Source organism: Trichosurus vulpecula, chromosome 2, assembly GCF_011100635.1.
Source record: "Trichosurus vulpecula isolate mTriVul1 chromosome 2, mTriVul1.pri, whole genome shotgun sequence".
Lineage (NCBI taxonomy): Eukaryota > Metazoa > Chordata > Mammalia > Diprotodontia > Phalangeridae > Trichosurus > Trichosurus vulpecula.
The window spans coordinates 238,699,306-238,718,886 of record NC_050574.1 but is presented as its reverse complement, the minus strand read 5'-3'; the positions used below and the strand labels follow the sequence as shown (position 1 = coordinate 238,718,886).

Genomic DNA, 19,581 nt, shown 5'->3' with positions numbered 1-19,581 from the left:
TGATTCTGACACCCACTAGTAATACAACCCCTGGATAAGTCACTTAACTGTTCAGTGCCCTATCAACTCTCTAAAACTACAAATTACAAATGAGTTGTGAATTTTTATTGATGGAGGGAATTTCCACATTGGGGGGTTCCTTTTTTTTGATAAAAATCACAGGTCCAGACTGAAACAAAGAGAAATCATGTTGGCATTTTTTCTTTTACTTTTTTTTCTTCAGCCTTTTTTTTCCTTTTACTTCTTACTATGCATTACATGAATTTTATTACAAGATTTCTTTTCCTGAAAATGCTCCTTACTATTCCTTTAATATAGTTAGATATCAGTGCTTATGCCTGTTAATATTCGTAAGCTCTATGCTGGTGAGACACACTTGAATAAGAGATGGTCCTTGAGTAATCAAAATACCGTTCTGCTCCTTCTCCATCTCACACATCCATTGAAGCCCTCGTGAATTTCTGTTTCCTAGATCCTTGCTTAGCTCCTTGGCTGGCATTCCTGGTCTGATCCTTTCTTATTACTTTGTACAACTGTCTTCCCTTCCCTATTGTTTGGATTGATTCCTAATAAAAGATGATGCCCTGGACTTGCTGAATTCCCCTGCCCTTCTCATTTCCTCAGTATTTTTCTTCCATCATCTTCTTCCCTGGTAATTTTAGATAGACAAGCCAACTGAAACTTTTCACATCCCGTCCTTCCTTTCTCCCACCCCTACCTGGAAGCAGCAAGCTGACCAAGCCCCAAAATCCTTGAATAAGTGGCGTTAGATAAGGTAGAACCCTCAGAAAGATTTCCTTGCAAATGTTACCAAAGCTTAGAAACTGTGAGTGAATTAACAAAATGGCCCGGCCTGACATGTTACAGAAAGCAGATGTTAACTTTAATCTGGAGGGGAATGATCTGTGGCAAGTCTGCTACTTTGTCGTGGTTAAATATATACATACATACATACATACATATATATATATATATATATGTATATGTATGTATATTTTTAAACTGAGTAAATTATTAGGAAATTGACAGTTACTGTATTCTCATTTAACCTAATAGGGACAGGAGAGGAAAAATATTATCATTATATCCAAGGTTTACCTGTATATTGTATGCAAATCTATTATTTAGGTTGAGAGATTTTAAATTCAGGCAGCTAGGTGGCACAGTGGATAGAACACTGGGTCTGGAATAGGAAGGCGTGAGTTCAAATCCGGCCTTGGACACTGACTAGCTGTGCGACTGAGCAAGTTGTTTAGTCCTGTTTGCCTCAGTTTCCTCATCTGTAAAGTGAGCTGGAGAAGGAAATGGCAAACCACTCCATTATCTTTGCCAAGAAAACCTCAAATTGGGTCATAGTCAGACACAACTAAACAATAGAATTTTAAATTAAATCATTATACAACAAAACCTTAAATGTATTATTTTCTTGACTTGCCTTTGAAAAGAAAAACAAATGATAACAAATTAAGCTGGCTGACATTAGAGATTTATTATTGTTTTTAAGGCAGAATCCCTAGGGTGAGTGTATATGGAGAGGACTTGAGTTCAGATCCCAGCTGTACTATTTTCTTGCTGTGTGACCGTGTGCAGTCATTTCACTCCATTGGCTATCAATTCCTTATCTCCCAAATAAGAAGGGTAGGGTAATCTATAAGGTAACTTCCATTTCTAAATCTATGAGCTTATAAGGCCATTTATTATCTATAGAAATAGGACTGGAGGACTTTTGCTCTGATAATGATAAGCCCCAGTCTAGACAAGATGATCATATGTTGTGAAAATCCTATGTTTGATATGGTTTCCATGGATCAGTAGATCCAATACAAAGACTTTTTAAACAACTGTAGAAACAAGTATTCAGTTTCACCATGAGAGAATCAGAAAATTCAGTTGACAAGAGCATCCCATTCTTTTAAGGATGCTAGTTAATCATAGCTCTATATCTGGTTTAAGCGGAAAGTACTGACCTGGGAGTCACAAGACATGGGTCCAAATCCTCTTTCACTTACTAGCTTTGTAACTGTGGCAAGTCACTTACCCATCTCTGAAGCTTCTGAACTCATGCTCTCTAAGTTTCTGTGTCCTCATACACAGGGGATAGGGATAGAAATTGGGCCCATGTTTTTAAAGGAATGCCCAGGAGAGGAAACCATAGTCTACCAATGCAGATGAGTACCTTCTTTGTAACTTTTAGTCCTAGAGACTTGCCTAGAACACCCAGGGTCATATAACGGGTAGGTGTCAGAAACAGGACTTGACCCCAGGTCTTCCTGGCTTAGAGGCCTCTATCTCCTACACCATGCAACCAATTTTCTCATCTGTGCCTCTATAGAATGGAGACCATTACATTTGTAGTCCCTCCTTCATGAGAGAAATTTGAGGAAAGTGTTTTTTATAAACCTTAAAGCACAACAAAAATGCAAACTGTTTTAAATCAAAGAGATCATTAACCATAGTTAAACTGCCTTAGGGGAAATAGGGTATATTTCAGAGTTTAGAGGAGGGTGAGAAAGGGAGTACAAGTCCAAGATCAGTTAAAGGAACTGGCAATGTTTAGCCTGAAGAGGAAAATGCTTGGAGGAGGTCATCATAGCTCTATTCAAGGATTTAAATAGTTGTTCTGGGAAAGATTTAGACTGATTCTGCCTGGCCTCAAAGGGCATAACTAGGAGCAATGAGAAGTTGGAAGGGCTAAATTGAGATTTTCTATAAAGAAGAGCTTCCTGGCAATTAGAATGAACCAAAAGTGGTTTGCACTACCCTGAGAGGTCAAAGCTAGGGCTAAAAGGAGGCTCGAAATCCACCCAGCACAGCACCTAAATTCTATAGATGAGATAACAAGTTTGTGGAAGTTCATGATTTACAAAGGGTCACATGGGCAGCAAGTAGTAGAGGTGAGATTTGAACTCATTCCCTCTGTCTCCAATTGGAGCTCTTTCCATTTGATCATGCTGCTAAACCATGTTGTCAGTGAAAGAAAGAGATTGGAGACTTCTCTCATACATAAAGTAGTGGAGTACATTCTGAGTATAGCCCAGCAGAGTTCTATCCCAGCCAGCAGAATATCAGTCAGCTCCTTTAGGGTGATTGTGGGGATTGTTTCAATTTTGTGTTTGTTTTCACAGTGCCCCTTTGCATCAGTGGAATGAGTTTCTCCATTAGGAGCTCCCTAAACCATGAGATCATGAGTTTAGACTATGAAAAACCCAAACTATTTCTCAAGGTCCACATACTCTGTTTCTTTTCCTTATCTTCTGTTCATTTTGATCATATACACAATCAGATTTGCAAATACTATACCAAAAGGCAATTACAGTAATTAAGTTAGTATTTGGTCCATTTGTTAAAATGTTCCCAGAGCAAGGGCCAATATTTTTTTCTATAATTCAGTAGCTCTGAATGGTGCCAAAGGGTACCTTTAAAATTGGCTAACAAAGAAGACGAACTAATTAAACTACACACCAGTCTGTGCAGTACGTAAGTTTTTCAGTATCTCCACTGAAGGCACATGATGACAACTCTTAGCAATTTCACATGGAGACAGCCAGGGATATTTTTTGCAATTGTGTTGGAATGGGGGGGAAGGCCCTGTGGCACCTGTAAACCCTAAGGAGATTGTTCTTAGTCAATAAGCAAAAAGAGGGAAGAGAGGGTTCTGAAAAGTATAGAGCAATGTGTTTAAATTAGATTCTTGGTAATATTCCAGGACATATTGGTAAATGACTAATTGTGGTCATCTAGAATAGGAAGTAGTCATCACAGAGAGCGTGCATGTATTCCTCAAGACCAGGTCAGACTAACTTTGTGTTTTGACTTGTCACTGTACTCTGGTGGGTCAGGGGAATGGGGTGGACATTATTTACCTAGATCTTAGCAAACATTGAACATCATCATTCTTAACATTTTGTGGACAACATGAAGAGATACACAATAAACAATAGGTACACTGAGAACTGATAGAATTATCAGGTGCAAAGTCCTTAATCACTTAAGTCATTTTAGGAAGCTGAGCTCCAGAAGAGTACCCCCACATGTCTATCTGGGCTTGGTTTCTGCTTCTGTATTTTTTTACAGATAACTTGCACAGATGCATAGGTGGCATGTTCATCAATTTCATATGACAAAAAAACTTAAAGGTATAGCAGATTTATTGGATTACAAAGTCAAGATACAAAATATCTCACAAGACTGATGGGTTGAATAAAATAAGATAAATTATAATATAGATGTAATAGTAAGTTTCCAAAAATCAACTCCATAGTTATAAGATGGGGTAGAGATGTCTAGCTAAAAACTATTCTGAAAAACACCTGGATTTTTTAAGTGGCTTTCAAGCTCCATGTTCATTAAGCATATAATTAAAATAGGCAGGAAAACAGATGTGACTTTAAGCATTTGAAATGATATGTAGTGTATAAGACTCAGGAAGTGATGGTCCTACTGCACTTTGCCCTGGGATCTGAACACATCTGAAATGTGTTCAGTTCTGAGCATCCCATATTAGAATTGGAAAAAAAAAACTGGAAGACATTCAGAGAAGAACAACTAGAATGGAGAAAGGCTTGGACTCATGCCATGGAATCATGCCATAAGGGAATTGGTTGAAGGGACTGGGGTTGTTTAGTCTTGAGAATTAAAGCCTGGGGTGAACATGATAACTATGTTCAGGTATTTGTAGGATTGTCATTCAGAAGTGCAATTCATTTATTTCCACTTGGCCAAAGAGCACAGTATTAAGAGCAAAGGGAGAATGTTATAAAGAGGAAGCTTTATACTTGCTTTGCAGAAACACTTGCTAACAAGTCGAGCTCTCCAAAAGTAGAAAGGGCTGCTATGGGGGGAGGTATGTGATTGCCCCTCAGAAGAGTTTTTCAAGAAGAAGGCAGATAACGATTTGTCAACTGGATTATAATGTATTGCTGTTCAATGAAAAGTTGCAATAGATGACCAAACTGTTACATCACATTTGGCTTCTAATCTTAAGAGTTGGAAAAGGGGACTCTCCACCTCCTGAGGTAGCCCATTATTCTTATAGATAAGTCTAATTGTTGGGAAGTTTTGTTTGTTTTCCTGACATCAGATTTAAATTTGCCACTTTGCGTCTTCCACTCATTGTGTCTGATTTTGTCCTCTGGGGTGAAAACAAATGTCTAATCCCCATATTAAAATGTGATCTTGAGGGCAGGAACTATGATTTTGTCTTTCTTTGTATCCTCAGAGTTTAGCACAGTGCTTGGAACATAATAAGACCTTAAGAAATGCTTCTTGACTGTTAGTCCCTCCTCCACATGACAGACTTCAGATGTTTGAAGATAGCTCTCATGACTGTCCTCAGTCTTCTTCTCCTAAGGCTAAACATCCCCATTTTCTTTAATTGATCCTGATAACATAACTCATTATAATTTTCCCCAAAGCCACACCTCTTCTGAGTTTCCTTAGTTCTGTATAAAAGTTACCACCATCCTTCCATTTACCCAGCTTTATAACCATAGAGTCATGCTCAACTCCTCGTTCTCTTTCTATCCATTGAGCTGCCACAGGAACTCTCTTCCTGATATCTCTCATATCTGTCGCCTTCACTCTACTCACATTTCCCTGACCCTGTAGCTCCTATCATAGGTGAGGCCTAGATCACGACAATTAATTGTTCTGTCATTTTTCCAGTTGTATCCAATACTTCATGATTCTATTTGGAATTTTCTTGACATAGATACTGAAATGGCTTGCCATTTCCTTCTCCAGCTCATTTTAAAGATGAGGAACTGAAGCAAAGTTAAGCATCTTGCCTAGGGTTACATAGCTAATGAGTATCCGAAACTAGATTTTAGAACTCAGATCTTCCTGACGTCAGGCCTGGTGCTGTACCCACTGCACCACCTAGTTGCCCCAAATTACCACAATAGCCTCCTAATCTGTCTCCTTGCTTCATCTCTCCTCTCTATAATCCATTCTCTATGTAATTGCCAAAGTGATGTTCTGATGATACGGCTTTGACCATCACTCTTCTACTTAATAAGTTCTAGTGGCTCCCTGTTCCCTCCAGGATCAAACACAAACTCTGGTTTGATATTAAAAGCACTTCACAACATGATTCTAACCTAGCTGTTTAGGTTTACTGTACAGTATTTTCTGTCTACAATCCAGCCAAACCAGCTTTGCTCTTCTTTATGCATATTATTCAATTTTCCATCTCTGTTCCTCTTCATAAGCTGTCACTTATATCTGGAATGAATTCCTTCTTCACCTATGCCTCTCAAAATTCCCAGCTTCCTTCAAAGGTCCAGTGCCACCTCCTATGTAAAGTGCTCCCTGCTTCTTCCAACTGCTAATGCCTCCCCTGTCTGCTATAAAAGTACCTTGTACCTACTTTGTATATATGGAGCGCCTGCTTGTATGTGCACAGGTCATTTCTTCTGATAGAATGGAAGCTTGTTGAGGTCAAGGACTTTTTCAACTTTTTCTTTGTATCTCTTGAACCTAACAGTTTCTGGTACATTTGTCGTTCACTCATTTCTGCCATGTCCAACTCTTCATGGTCCTATTTGGGGTTTTCTTGGCAAAGATACTGGAGTGGTTTGCCATTTCCTTCTACAGCTCATTTTATAGATGAGAGAACAGACGCAAGCAGGGTTAAGTGACTTGCCCAGAGTGTCTGAGGCCATATTCGACTCCAAGACTAGAGTCAGAAGTGCCACCTGGCTGCCTGGCACATAGTAAGTACTTGATATAGGCTGGTTGATTGAGGAATGTGACACAGATCCTTCTGTGATGAACTGAAAATAAGATGACAGATAGAATATAGGTGGTAAAGAACTTAGGGGAGTCAAAGGTCACTCCAAGTTTTCAAGACTGGATAATGGAAAGAATAAATTTGCATTCGAAAAAGGTAGAAGAATTTGAAATGAAGGGGAAATTATGATTTTATATGTGCCGAGTTCTAGTCTGCAGTTGTACATTCTGATAGAAATGTCTAGCAAGGAGTTGGACATAGATAGGGGTTTAGAAGTCAAGATTTGAGCTATTGATGTGAAAATTTTCAACACAGAAGCAATGGTTGAAATTGCCTGATCTGATGGACTCTGGGAAAGAGTGGATCCAGAAAGAAAGTTTGAAAGTAGAAATGAGGGAATTGGTAGGGAAAGTCTGGATAGATTAAAGATCTATGAGAGAAACCTGTAAATCACAGTGGCCCATCAATCAATTTGAAGCAGTAATATAGTACCCTTCTGGAAAACAACAGCAACAACAAAACAATCTGGCCTATACTATATGGTATGAATTGAATTAAATTCTCATAAATACATCATCATCTACAAATGAGAATGTGTATATATATATATATATATATATGCACATAGATATACACATAGGTATAGATGAAAAGTATTCATATACTTTTCTTTAAAAGGACATATGTGTGTATATATATATTATGTATTTATGTATATACACATTATTGTCATTAAAATAACAATCCCTAAAGGATTATGATCCTCCTTTTTCCCCTAATGAATATTTGATGGTATTTTAGATAGAGTGCCTTCTGCTATCACTACTTTGGACCATCTGTATGCCATTAGAGACTAATTGCTAATATTTACATAGCAATTTTAAAGAGGCATTATATCCATTATCTCCTTTGGTCCTCCTAATAGCTTTGTTGGTTGGTTGGTTGGTTGTTGTCCTTCACTCTTAAAGAGGACCAAAATGACATCACTATGTTGGGGTCAAGGTACAGTGTGTCCAACTCTGGCTAATCAGGCTCTCCCACACTTTGGGCACAAGTAGTCCACATGACCATTTGGGAGAGAGATGTCTCTACATTTGTGAACTTCATATTTTTTGGAGCTACTATAATTCTGCTTTACTTATAGAGCACAATGTCTTCTTTGACACGGGCATGCCAGGCTGGGCCGTTCTGTGCCAGTGTTTCCTATGTGTCACAATCAATTCCAAAGTTCTTCAGAGAAAAAAATACAGAAAAAATAGTTTTGTATAGTAGAGATGAAGTGATTTGACCAGTGTCATCCAGCTAGCAAGAGGCATAGGCAGGATATTAACCCAGGTCCTCTGACTCCAAACTCATTACTCTTCCCATTCCCCATGCTAGGACATAAATGCCCCAACAGATAGATGACAGATGATTGATGGATAGATAGATAGATAGATAGATAGATGATAGATATAAAGTAAGCATTTATTAAGCACTGCCTATGAGCAGAGGTTTGTGCTAAAGTACAGGAAAAACAAATCCAATTAAACAAGATAGTCTCTATTACCAAATGGTGGATTTTTTTTAATGGGGAAAGATGCGTGCAGAAGAGCTGGAAAGGGAGGGAGAGAATTGAAGGTACATGTCAAGAGATACTGCAGGAAGTGGCTTAGTGGCCTGGTTTCAGGCAATATAAGGCAAAGGGCTCATCCATCAGAGTTGGGGGTGGGAGATAAACCCAGGGTCAGACTTCAAATTTCCAAAGGGATAGAAAATGGTCAGAAAGTAGGACCATGAGAATAGATTTTGTAAATGCAGAAGAATGTGTTTCCCCTCTTCCCTACGTTTTATGCAAGTCTACCATGTAATAGTATAGTGCCTAAGACAAACAGATATCTACTCCAATAGCCAATGGTGCCTCAATGGTGGGACCAGCAACACACATGCTTGGCCCACAGCTGCGGACTGTGTACACAAGTAATCTGTTCTTGGCCAGACAGAGACACTAAGTTCTCAGTAAGTGATCCTCTGTTTGATCAATCATAAACCTTATTTAATTTTCATTTTTTTTTACTTGAAGGATGGAATGATGGAGGTTCATATAGTCTCAGAATTATTACTGTGTGACATAAGCCTGAAATCTTTTTCTGGTAGTGTAGCTGGAAGCAAGGTGTAATATTAATTTAGACACAAAGACATCTATACATATCCATATATTTCTTTTGTTTTATATATTCATACACAGATATAAGTACAAAAATAGATGGAGAGGTAGATATAATTTGACTTCCATCTGATTCTGATCCTCAAAGGCTTTAATAATTTTCTTAAAAAACAATGTCTATTTACTTTTCATCATCCTAACCCCATGGTACCACATCAATCTTAAGGTAAATTTCTAAGGCAAGACCTAAAGGTGGACTGAGCATCAACAATACTATTCCTCAAGTTTTCGCTTTTTAAACTAATTTTGTTGAATGAAAATATTTAATAAGCACTTATATACCAAGTATTATGTTGAGTCTGAAAGAAACAAATAGAAAAAGGGAAAACAGTCCCAAAGACAACACATTTGGGAGAATGATGGCCAGGTAATTATTTTTGGTCTGGGAAGTCACAGGGATGGTGAGGGGAGCCAATGGACAGTCCATTGATGTGCCCTCTCCCATCTCTGAAAGTCTTTTTTAACAGAACAGAAATTCACAGGTCTTGTTTTCATAAACTATTGATTACTTTCTATCTTTCCTAAGTCCAATAGTATGTTCTGTTCCTTGACAATACTTTATCTTATATTTATCTCCTACTGTTTATGTCTTAATTTCTCTTACTATGGATAAGAATTCTTGGCATCTCTGTTTCCTCGTTATGTACATTGGCAATAGGGTCATTCATAGAATCATAGATTTGGGGCTAGAAGGCAACTTAGAAACCATATCATTCGAATCCCTCATTTTATAGCTGAGAATACCAAGGCCCATATAAGTTAAGTAAAGGACCCAAGATCATTCTGATATTAAATAGCAGAGCCAGGATCCATTCCTAGGTAATTTTATTTCACAGCCAAAGGGTTTTCATTGGCTAATTCTTTTTGAACCAAGCAAAAACTCTGGACTAGAAAACAGAGTATGGGAGATGTAAATAATATAGTCCTGAGATTTTGTTTTATGTCACAATTGGTTCTTTGTTATCGTTTCTCTTTGTTTTCCTTTATTCATAAACCTAGATCTCCCCATCTGTCATAGATTCGTATCATCTTTCTTTTTTAGGTCACAGATCTTCTTCAAGACCTTTAAAATTTTGTGGCCTTGAAAAATTACATGAGTTGAGTGCTTATAAATTCCACTCAATTTTGTATAGCCAGATACACTGTTCTTTAAACATGATCTGATCTCTTAAATTCATTTGTCCACAGGAATTTCAATGGAACATGAAGACAAGTAATCCTGGGATTTGCCTATGTCTCTTCAGTTTTAACATTTTTTTCCCTGAAGAAAAGGGACTGAAGACAGAATGTCTGTGAAATTCAATATGCGTTTAAACCTGCCTTCTTTTAAAACTCTTTGTGTTCATAGTTGATATTTTTGTAGCTTTTGAAGTATTATAAAATTACTCTAACTTTTTAAGCTTTAGTTTACTCAATGAAAGTTAAATGCCTGATGATTTTGGAGAAATATGCTACCAAGTCCAGTAAGCATAATATGCAGTCTGACAGATTTGATAGCTGTCTCTTGACCTGCTTACTTAGTCTTCCCAATAATCTGTTTCTTTTTCCTTTAGGTGAGCCTGAGCTTTGTAAGAACTCAGAAGCTGCAATAAATACCACAGAAGAAAAATGTGATGTGATTCACCACCAGTAGGTTTGAGACATCTTAAAGGCTTCTGATATATTGCAAATGAGAGGTAATTCCATTTTTAATAGGCTTGAAACATAATTCCCAAAGAGTACATAGTTTACAATAAAGATATGTGTGAGTTATTTTATTTGAATATTCTATTAGAATATTTTTCCCTAAAGGTTCTTAGGTAACTGTTATTAGCAGTCTTATAAAAGAAAGAACATTCATAACTGCATAACTCTTCTGGGTCACTAACGGTTTTATTCGTACCTGAAATCAATAGCCAAGACTTTAGGATCTAAATGAAAAGCAAACTAAATATTGTAGACTACTGTTGTTACCATAATGACAGAATGAAAAAATAATGAAGGAACAAGAGTTTGGAAATACACTCTATAGAAACAATAACTACCAATTAAAATAAAGAGCTATCACTTCTTCCCCTAACTCAATACCACAAACTATAATTAATGTATAGGGACATCCTGTATATGATCGCTACTCAAGTTTGGCGGGATGGATCCTCCCCTTCATGGCTTTAAGTAGTGTTAGGTTGGCACAATTTTCATCAAGAAATTCATCTGGAGGCTCTAGAGTCTTTTGATTTGAACTGATAAAGGCAGCTAGTTCCATAGATCAAGCAAGCAAAGCAGTTATAAATCCCTTACTAAGCACCAGGCACATACATGTGCTAAATGCTAAAGATTCAAAGAAAGGAAAAATATATATATTCAAATGGGGAGATGTAATAATAGGTACATATATACATGTAGAATAGACAAATTATTGTATTCTCCAGGATCACTTCGAAAGTGTTTAGGCTATACAACCTGGCCCAGTATTCTGATGGAATCCCTCATCTAGTTCATACTTCAAATCTCCATATTTATTTGATTCAATTATGTTGTTGTCTTCCATTTTCAGTGCTTCAAAATAGTAATAGCCAACTTCAAACATGCTATTGGTTTTGGTTCTGGTCAGGAATGGTGTTTGTATTTTTCACCATCGGATCATTGAATTTTACAGCTGGGAGTAATGTTAATACTCATCTATTCCAACTCCCTCATTTTATGGATAATTGAGTATAAGTCCAGAGCAGAAGTGACTTGTTTAAGGCCATACAAGGAGAAAGTGTTTGAGTGGAAATTTAGGCTCTAGGTCTTCTGATTTTAAACCAGCATTCTTTTTTCCTCCATCAGACATACTATCATTTTTCATACTGCTATAAAATTACACGCTAGAAAAATCCATTTCCTTTCACAAAACAGAGTTAATTCATCAATTAAAAAAAACTTTTAAAATGTAAAATCCAGTCTCCTATCTTCTTTCTCTCGTTCATTGGGAAGATGTGAATATTTTTTTTTCATTGAGTGACATAACAAGTTACTGTCGTAAAATATGCAATATCCTCTTGTGATTTTAGTGAGTAATGGAAGAAGAGGGAACAGTTGTATATATGTACTTGAGTGCCCTCAAAAGGTGGATGAAACATTGTTTGATATTAATTTCCAAAGTTTGAAAATGAACTACAGCAAAGTGTAGAATAAGATGGTGGTTATATTAAATTTTTAAATAATTAGCCTTTCAAATGTTTCTTTTAAAATTCTGTAGTATTTATGCTTCTGAAGTTAGTAAAACTTATAACTGCACTAAGACTTTGGGGACACCCAGTACTTAAAGTTTTGTAAACTGTTTTATGGGTAAAGGATATGACTAGCCACATGCATTTATTAAGCACCTACTTTATACCAGGCACCATTCTAAGCACTGAATAAAAATATTGGAACATAAACACTTCACAAGGTTCACTAAAAACCTCTCAAAGAAGGTTGTGGTATGAATAGTTGTACCCATAGCTTCAAGTATACGTGGAAATATCCTCGTCAAGCTATCCACCTGAGAAAAATATCAATCTAAAAGCTATCCCTCCCCCCATGAAAAACTGGCAATGATAGCTCAAAGAATTGTCATGGGAATACCCTTGCCCCCTGGATCAACCCTAGGCCATGGCCTTATATAGTTGTGGTGTGGTAGACTGTTGTGGTTGTGGTTCTTGTTTTTATCTCCTTTGAGCCCCACAGCAACCTCGTGAAAGAGTTAGTGGAGACATTTTTCTCCTTTTGACGAGACACAGGATTTAGATGCAGAAGGGGGTGTAGAGACTATTTCACCTCAATGATTTTGCCAGTAAGAAAATGGGTTGAGAAAAGGAAACCAATTCTCACCAGTTGCCAAGGTAGCAAACAATAGAGCCAAAACTAGAACTCAAATCTTCGCTCTAAATCCAGTGCTCTCTTATTAAAAGAAACTGTTGTTTACTCATAGTTTTCTTGAACTTGGCTATTTGTAAGGCTAAGCCACTGGTGTCTTACATTGAAATCTGTTTGTGAAAAATGAATATTGGCTTAACTAGAAATGAGAGATAGTTATGGAATGATGAAATTATGATCCCTGGTTTTTATTTGGATCTTGTTTCAGGAAAATCAGAACAGCACATAAATGTCCTAAATCCTCAAATGGCCGGAAGGCTCTACTCTAAGCATATTTTTCGACCCTGCCCTTTTTAATGGACAATAATGGAAGAAAATCATGTTAAAAACATGGAACCCTGAGCTGGTAACTCAGGCCATTTCGATATTCTCAAGGTTTCAGTAACGTTTTCTGATTATTGTTAATGTCATCGTGTCATCATCATTGTGTTTCCTCTACTGTTTGGCCTTCAATCAAGCCAGAAAAAAAAGTTGGATTACTTTTGAAATTTGTGTTATTGAAAGCTATTCTAACTTAGCTGACTGTGAAATGTGTATAAATATATGATGCGTTCATTCATTCATTCATTCATTCATCTATTCTCTGGTGTACTGTGTTCTGAACAGCTGGCAATTTCTTTTTTTAAACCTTGTGGGAAAAAATTATTTCTGCGGTCTTGGATGGCAGACCATTTAGGTTGTCCTTGTTGGATTTCTATCATTGGGAACAAAGTTGGAAAACCCTGAAACTGAAATCAGAGACTTACGCCAGCAATGAATATACAAAATTGTCTTGGGCTGCAAAGTAGTGGAGACCTCATCATGACTGAGAACTTCTGACAAAGTCAGTGGAACCTTTCTCAGAAACTAACTGGTCAACTTGTAGCTCATCATAATCGTCTATGTTATTGTCATCAAAATCTTAAGAGCATGTGATATTGAGCTTGGTGATGTCAACATCAGTCAAACACAGACCATACCCACCATAGGCTTACAGTCTCAAGGAGGAGTCTACAATCATTGCTAACAGGAAACTTTGGAACAGAATTGGGAACTTACCAACTGGAGTGTTGAGCCTGGCAGGGAAGAGAAAAATATTGGATATCATTGACGGTCAAAAAAATAAAAGATGTGTGTATATAAAAAGAAAATGTATATTCAACAAATGCTGGTTGAAATGTCCTATGTGGAATCCCAAATATGTATGTATATACACACGTATATGCATATACATATACATATATATTTCCCCAATGCACTAATCAGAGAAGAACTTCCAGTCTGGTTGTCTCTTATTCATCTCCCTCAGTTTGTTCTCAGCGGTGTAATGATGTGTGCATGTACAAGAACTTCTAGGCTGCTCCAAGATGAAGAATGTTTTTGTTGAGAACTGATAGAACGATTAGTTTGGATCAGACACTAAATTTCCATTGAGAGTTTGAGGTGGACAAGAACTTCATGGGTTTGATTTGTCCATGTTTTTTGCAGAGCACAAAGATCTGTTGGAAACATCACCAGAGTCACCAGTCACCATAGAATAAGAAATGAGCCAATTGTCACATTAAAACTTAGGAGCTCTGTCTGTCTTTGGGCCTGCTTCGTTTCTGGTTTGTGCAATGTTAAGCAATATTTTTTTAAAATGGGTAAAACTCTACGCTTGCAAATAAAGTTTGAGGAACTGTGCCATTTACAACTTAGATCACTTTTAATGTGTAAGCCATATCCAATATGCATATTTCATATGCGTAATTTTAATGTATGAAATATATCTGCATAAGAAGTGTACAAAGTGCATTTCCATGTCTTTTGAATGAAGCCCTTAGTTTTTGTTTAGCCTCAGCCTTTGACACAGCACAGCTGTATAAGGAAATTGTATCATAGGTGTTACAATGCACTTGATATTTTTATTTTAAGAGTAAAGATTGATCTATACTGATAGCGTTGAAGAGATTAATTCTATATGTGTATCATGGCCACTTTCTATCATTAAAAAAATCCAAGTCTTTCTTTTCTTTATTTCTTTATTTTATTTTTCCTTTTTTTTTCCTTTTCCTTTCCTTGTTTTCATTTTTCCTGTATGGGAAGAAAAATGTTATGATTGGTTTTTGGTGTTAGTTTTAGCTAGCTATTTATCAGGTAAAAAGAGACTGTGTCCACACTAAACTCATTTAAAAGTTAGAATTTAACTGTTTGTAAAGCCTAATGTGCAATGCTGTTCTTGGTGGCCTTTTAATAAAGCTTTAGATCCTCTCAAAATAAGAAGAGTGAAAAAACTGATTCTGAAATATTATAGGGAGTTTGACCACTCTGTTCCTCTATGAATAATTTAAGCACTACTGGCTTTTATTACCAAAAAACAAACAAATACATCTATACAGAATTCATCAATTCCTCTGTCTTGCCTTTAACCAAAATTGTCCACTTATATTACCTTTCTGAGAGGCACTGTGGCATAGTAGATATAGAACTAGCTTCTGAACCAAAGGGATTTGGGCTCAAGTCCCATCTCTGGCTGTGTCAGCCTGGGTACTTAACCTCTCAGTCCTTTAGGTAGCTTTCTAAGGAAGAAAAAGTGCCAACCTTCATTAATAGAGGGAATTTCCTTTCCAAAGAGTTCCCTAAATGAATGAAATTATAAACAGCCCCTGCTTTCATGTTAACCTTCTAGGTACTGTGAGGGACTGTCCTGAGGTAGCGTCCCATAGAAGAGTGATTCCATTTTTCTCACCTGTGTCACCTCTTCTGGACCACTTAATGTACATTTTGAAAAAATCCTTTTTCTGTTGCTGTTTGAGACAATTTAAGAGATCCATTCAATCCAGATCCTCCCAGGACAACGAATGCATCAGTGAAGGATGGGAGTACAACCAAGCCTACCCTGAGATCAAAACTACCTATTCCCTGTGCCTCTCCCTACTGGTCATACAGAACCCTGCCCCCATTCCAATCCCCCTTTAGCTTATTGTAAGGAGACATCATTCAAGCTGTACCATCCTGTTGCACCTTGGACTCAAATGTTTGTTGTTTAACAGAGCTCTCCTGTAAAAATAGTGCACTTTGGGATCTAGCTAATAACTTTAATTTAAATTTGATCATGGTAACCTACTACAATAGTGTTTTTATTATCTGTACTTGTCCATATTTCCTATTATAATATTGCTAAATAAATCATATTTGAGGAGAAGCATTGTGAACCATTTGTTGTCCAATGTAATTTAATTTTTTGTGGACCATAGTTAGAAAGGGAAGTTGGCAGAAAAATAACCAACTGTCCATTTGTATGTGTTTTCTAAAGCATTATGATCAGCCAAAGTAAGGAGTGTAAAATGGTAAATTCCTATAGGTTTTAATTAAGTCATAGAACCACAGACTCAGCAAAGTATAAGAATGTGTGAAAAATATTAGAGGTTGTTCGGTCTGATCTCCTCGTTTTATAGTTATTCAAAATAATTGAGGGTGTGGGGTTGGGGTGGGGTGGGAGCAGGAAGTGGCTATATCTGGAGTAAAATTTTAAGCAATGAATTAAAATCTCAACCTCTGCTAGTTATTCTTTGTGTGTCTCTTGGTTGTCAGCCAGCCACCCTCATGCTCTATAGTGACACCTAGTGGTTATATAAAATGTAAAATGTATGTTTTCTATCTGTATGCACATACATGAATATACATATGCATAAGTATATACATATATGCAGAACATATATGCCTTTAATCACACAGGTGGAATCGCTATGTTGGCCAAATTATAGCATTAGCTAGCATTTCTGGCACTTTGGGCAAGCAGGAGAGGATGGGGAGGAAAACACTGGAGAGATGACTCAGACTCAAAACATGTGGGGCAGGGAGTGGTGGAAAGACACCTAAAAGCTGGCTAGTGTAGGTGACAAAGACTTCATACTCTTTCTGGGGAGGCCTCAGGGAGGAGGGGAGGGTCTGGGTGGGGAAGACCTTAGCTGTAGGGCTAGGAGGCCTAAGGATCCTGTTTTAGAGAGGAGACAGAACTTGTCTTTATCTTTGTTTGCAATCAAGGTTCAGTATTCATGCCTCTCAACTAAAGTATAGTCATTCGGGGGACAAGGTTCAAATTCTCCAGAGATGCTAGCCAATGATGATGATAATAATAATAATAATAATAATAGCTAACATTTTTATAGCACCTACTACGTGCCAAGCACTGTGATAATCACTCTACAAATAGTATCTGAATTCATCTTCACAACAACCATGGGATGTAGATGCTGTTATCCCCTTTTTACAGATGAGGAAACTGTGGTAGGCAGAGGTTAAGTGACTTGTCTAGGGTTACACAGCTAGTAAGTATCTGAGGCTTGATTTGAAATCAGATCTTCTTGGCTTAGGGTCTGGTGCTTTATCCACTGCACTAGCTAACTCTTTATGGGCCAACAATCCTCTACATCTCTCCTCCAGGAAGTGTAGCCTGGGACTATGGCAATGTGGAAAAGCAAGAGACATCTCCACTGCCCTGTAGGACAAGGACTAAAGTGCAATGTGGCCCCAAGAGAGAGGTACAGGAGCAACAAGTCCATCAGGGGGGCCCTTTGCTGTAGATGTAACATAGGGCCAGAAAAGGCCTTCCCTGATCCTTGTCTACCAAAACAAATAAATAAGTGAATGAATACATGAATGAATGGATGAGATAGAGCAAATATCTAGCAGTTTATGACAAAGCCCCGATTTAGGAAAATGTGTTTTATAGCTTTTTTTTTCTGCCAGGGATTAGAACAGTGACATAGTAAGCACTTCATAAATGCCAATCGACTGACTGACTGACCAACTGATTAGTTTGAGGATCACCTTTGGATCTGTTATGAACGGTAATAAAATTCATATCACTTTTTTTTCTGAACCAAAGAGCACCAGTAACAAAACTCAATAGAATTCTGAAGTTCGAATGCTTATTTCAGTTTCACAAGACCAATTTTATTTTACCTACTCTTATTTAGATCAACCAAGACCAAATGGATTATATTTGTTGGAGACAAATGGGTTCCTTATTGATGGATATCTAGAAATACTAGTTCTGTAAAGTGACAGCTGCTTGCAGAGACCAGTGAACTGATTCATAAGCATCTTTACTTTCCTTTATATCATTTTAGAGAAGGTATTGTTTAATTAAGAGATGTATAAAATGTGGCTTTGTAAATTAACTCTGTACTTTTTCATAAATGCAGTCATCTCTATGAATCAAAGTATGAGCTTGAAAACTATATTGATTAATTATAATGTTTTTTTCAAAATATTTAACAGATGCATGCATTTGGATAGCAAATTTCTCTTATAAAATAATTTCTTTCACATTTATCATCATTAAGAAAAATAGCAATTTCTTCTTTTAGCTCTAACTTCCTTTAAAGTACTTTGGCATAAAGAATTCAATGTGTATTTTTTATCAGATCCCATGCTCTTTACCTACATAATCATAACATCAATATCTCTTCTAAATTTCCCTAAACGTCCGGTTGTCCAGGTTCACGACCTTGGTGTTATCCTCAATCTCTCACTCTTTCTCTTTCCACATATCCAATCAGGTGACATAGTGTCATTTCTACCTCTGTGACTTATTTCACTTTTGTCCCCTCTTCTCTACTCGCATTGTCACTATTCTATTTTAGGCCCTCATCTTGCCTGGACTGTTGCTATAGCCTCCTAAACAGCCTCCATAGTTATAACTTCTCACTCCAATTAATCTTCTACAGTTATTGAAGCAATTTTCCAGAAATTTTCATGTCTCTCACTCAGCGGTCTCTAATGGCTCCCTATTGCCATTTAGGATCAAATATGAATACTCTCTCCTTGGTTTTTAAAGCCTTTCAAAATCTGCCCCCTGACCTACCTCTCCAACTTTGTTACTCGTTATTCTCCTTTCAGCAATCTGCAATGTAGACTAGGCTTCTGGCTGTACTTTCTCCTCCTCTTTGTGTCTTAGAATTCTTTCTTTCCTTCAAAACTCAGCTCAAATACCACTTTCAGTTTCTGACTCTCACTTGGCTGTCACTATACTCCCCCCCCAAATCACCTGGCATCTATTTTGTTATGCCAGTGAATGCCAGAGAGTGAAGGGGAATAGGCTACGGGGAGCCTTTCCTCCCTCCCCAAGACCATCATACCCCAGCCCAGATCCCACTGGAATCTACTCTTCCCACCAACTTTGCTGCCAACATTCTCTTCCCCTTTTCCCTTCTCCCCTAAATGCTGACCCTTAATCTTCATCCCCTCTGGGAGGGAAGGAGCACCAGATCCATTCTAAACTTAGGATCCATTCTTCACTTCCTCACAGTCCCTCTAGGCCCTTTTTGGTGGGACAGATATAGCCACTCACGTTTGTTTGATTAGCAGGGAGTCATCAAATGCAACCCAATGAGATAATATTTATAAAGCACTTTGCAAACCTTAAAGAGATATATAAATTCTAGATATCATCATCATCATCATCATCATCATCATCATCACCATCCTTCCAGTGATAAGGAGAACCACCACATACTCTAACTCTGTGTCTTAAGGAACACTGAGCATTACCATCTACCCTGTTGCTGCACCCCCAACAACCATCAAGATTTTCTATCTTTTCTGCTCTGATTAGATTAGAATGTGAACTCCTTGAAAGCAGAGACAATCTTTATTTTCTATTTGTATGGCCAGTGCTCATCACACAGAAGGCCCTTAATAAATGCATTTCCATTCATTCATTCTGTATCTCGTATATATTTATATATGTACTCATTGTTTTCTCCCCAGAAGTGTAAGTTTCATTCATTTTTGTCTA

The 19,581-nt window shown here is 37.4% G+C and overlaps 1 protein-coding gene across 1 annotated transcript in view; it reads left to right on the top strand.

Moving 5' to 3' along the window:
• PDE1A (phosphodiesterase 1A) overlaps positions 1-14,802 on the top strand; it is a 367,894-nt gene extending 353,092 nt beyond the window's left edge. Inside the window, exons 14-15 of the mRNA XM_036746309.1 lie at positions 10,490-10,612; positions 13,027-14,802. Coding sequence (XP_036602204.1) covers positions 10,490-10,569 — 80 coding nt within the window. The 3' untranslated portion in view covers positions 10,570-10,612; positions 13,027-14,802. The remainder of the gene's footprint in view (positions 1-10,489; positions 10,613-13,026) is intronic.
• Positions 14,803-19,581: the final 4,779 nt, after the last annotated feature.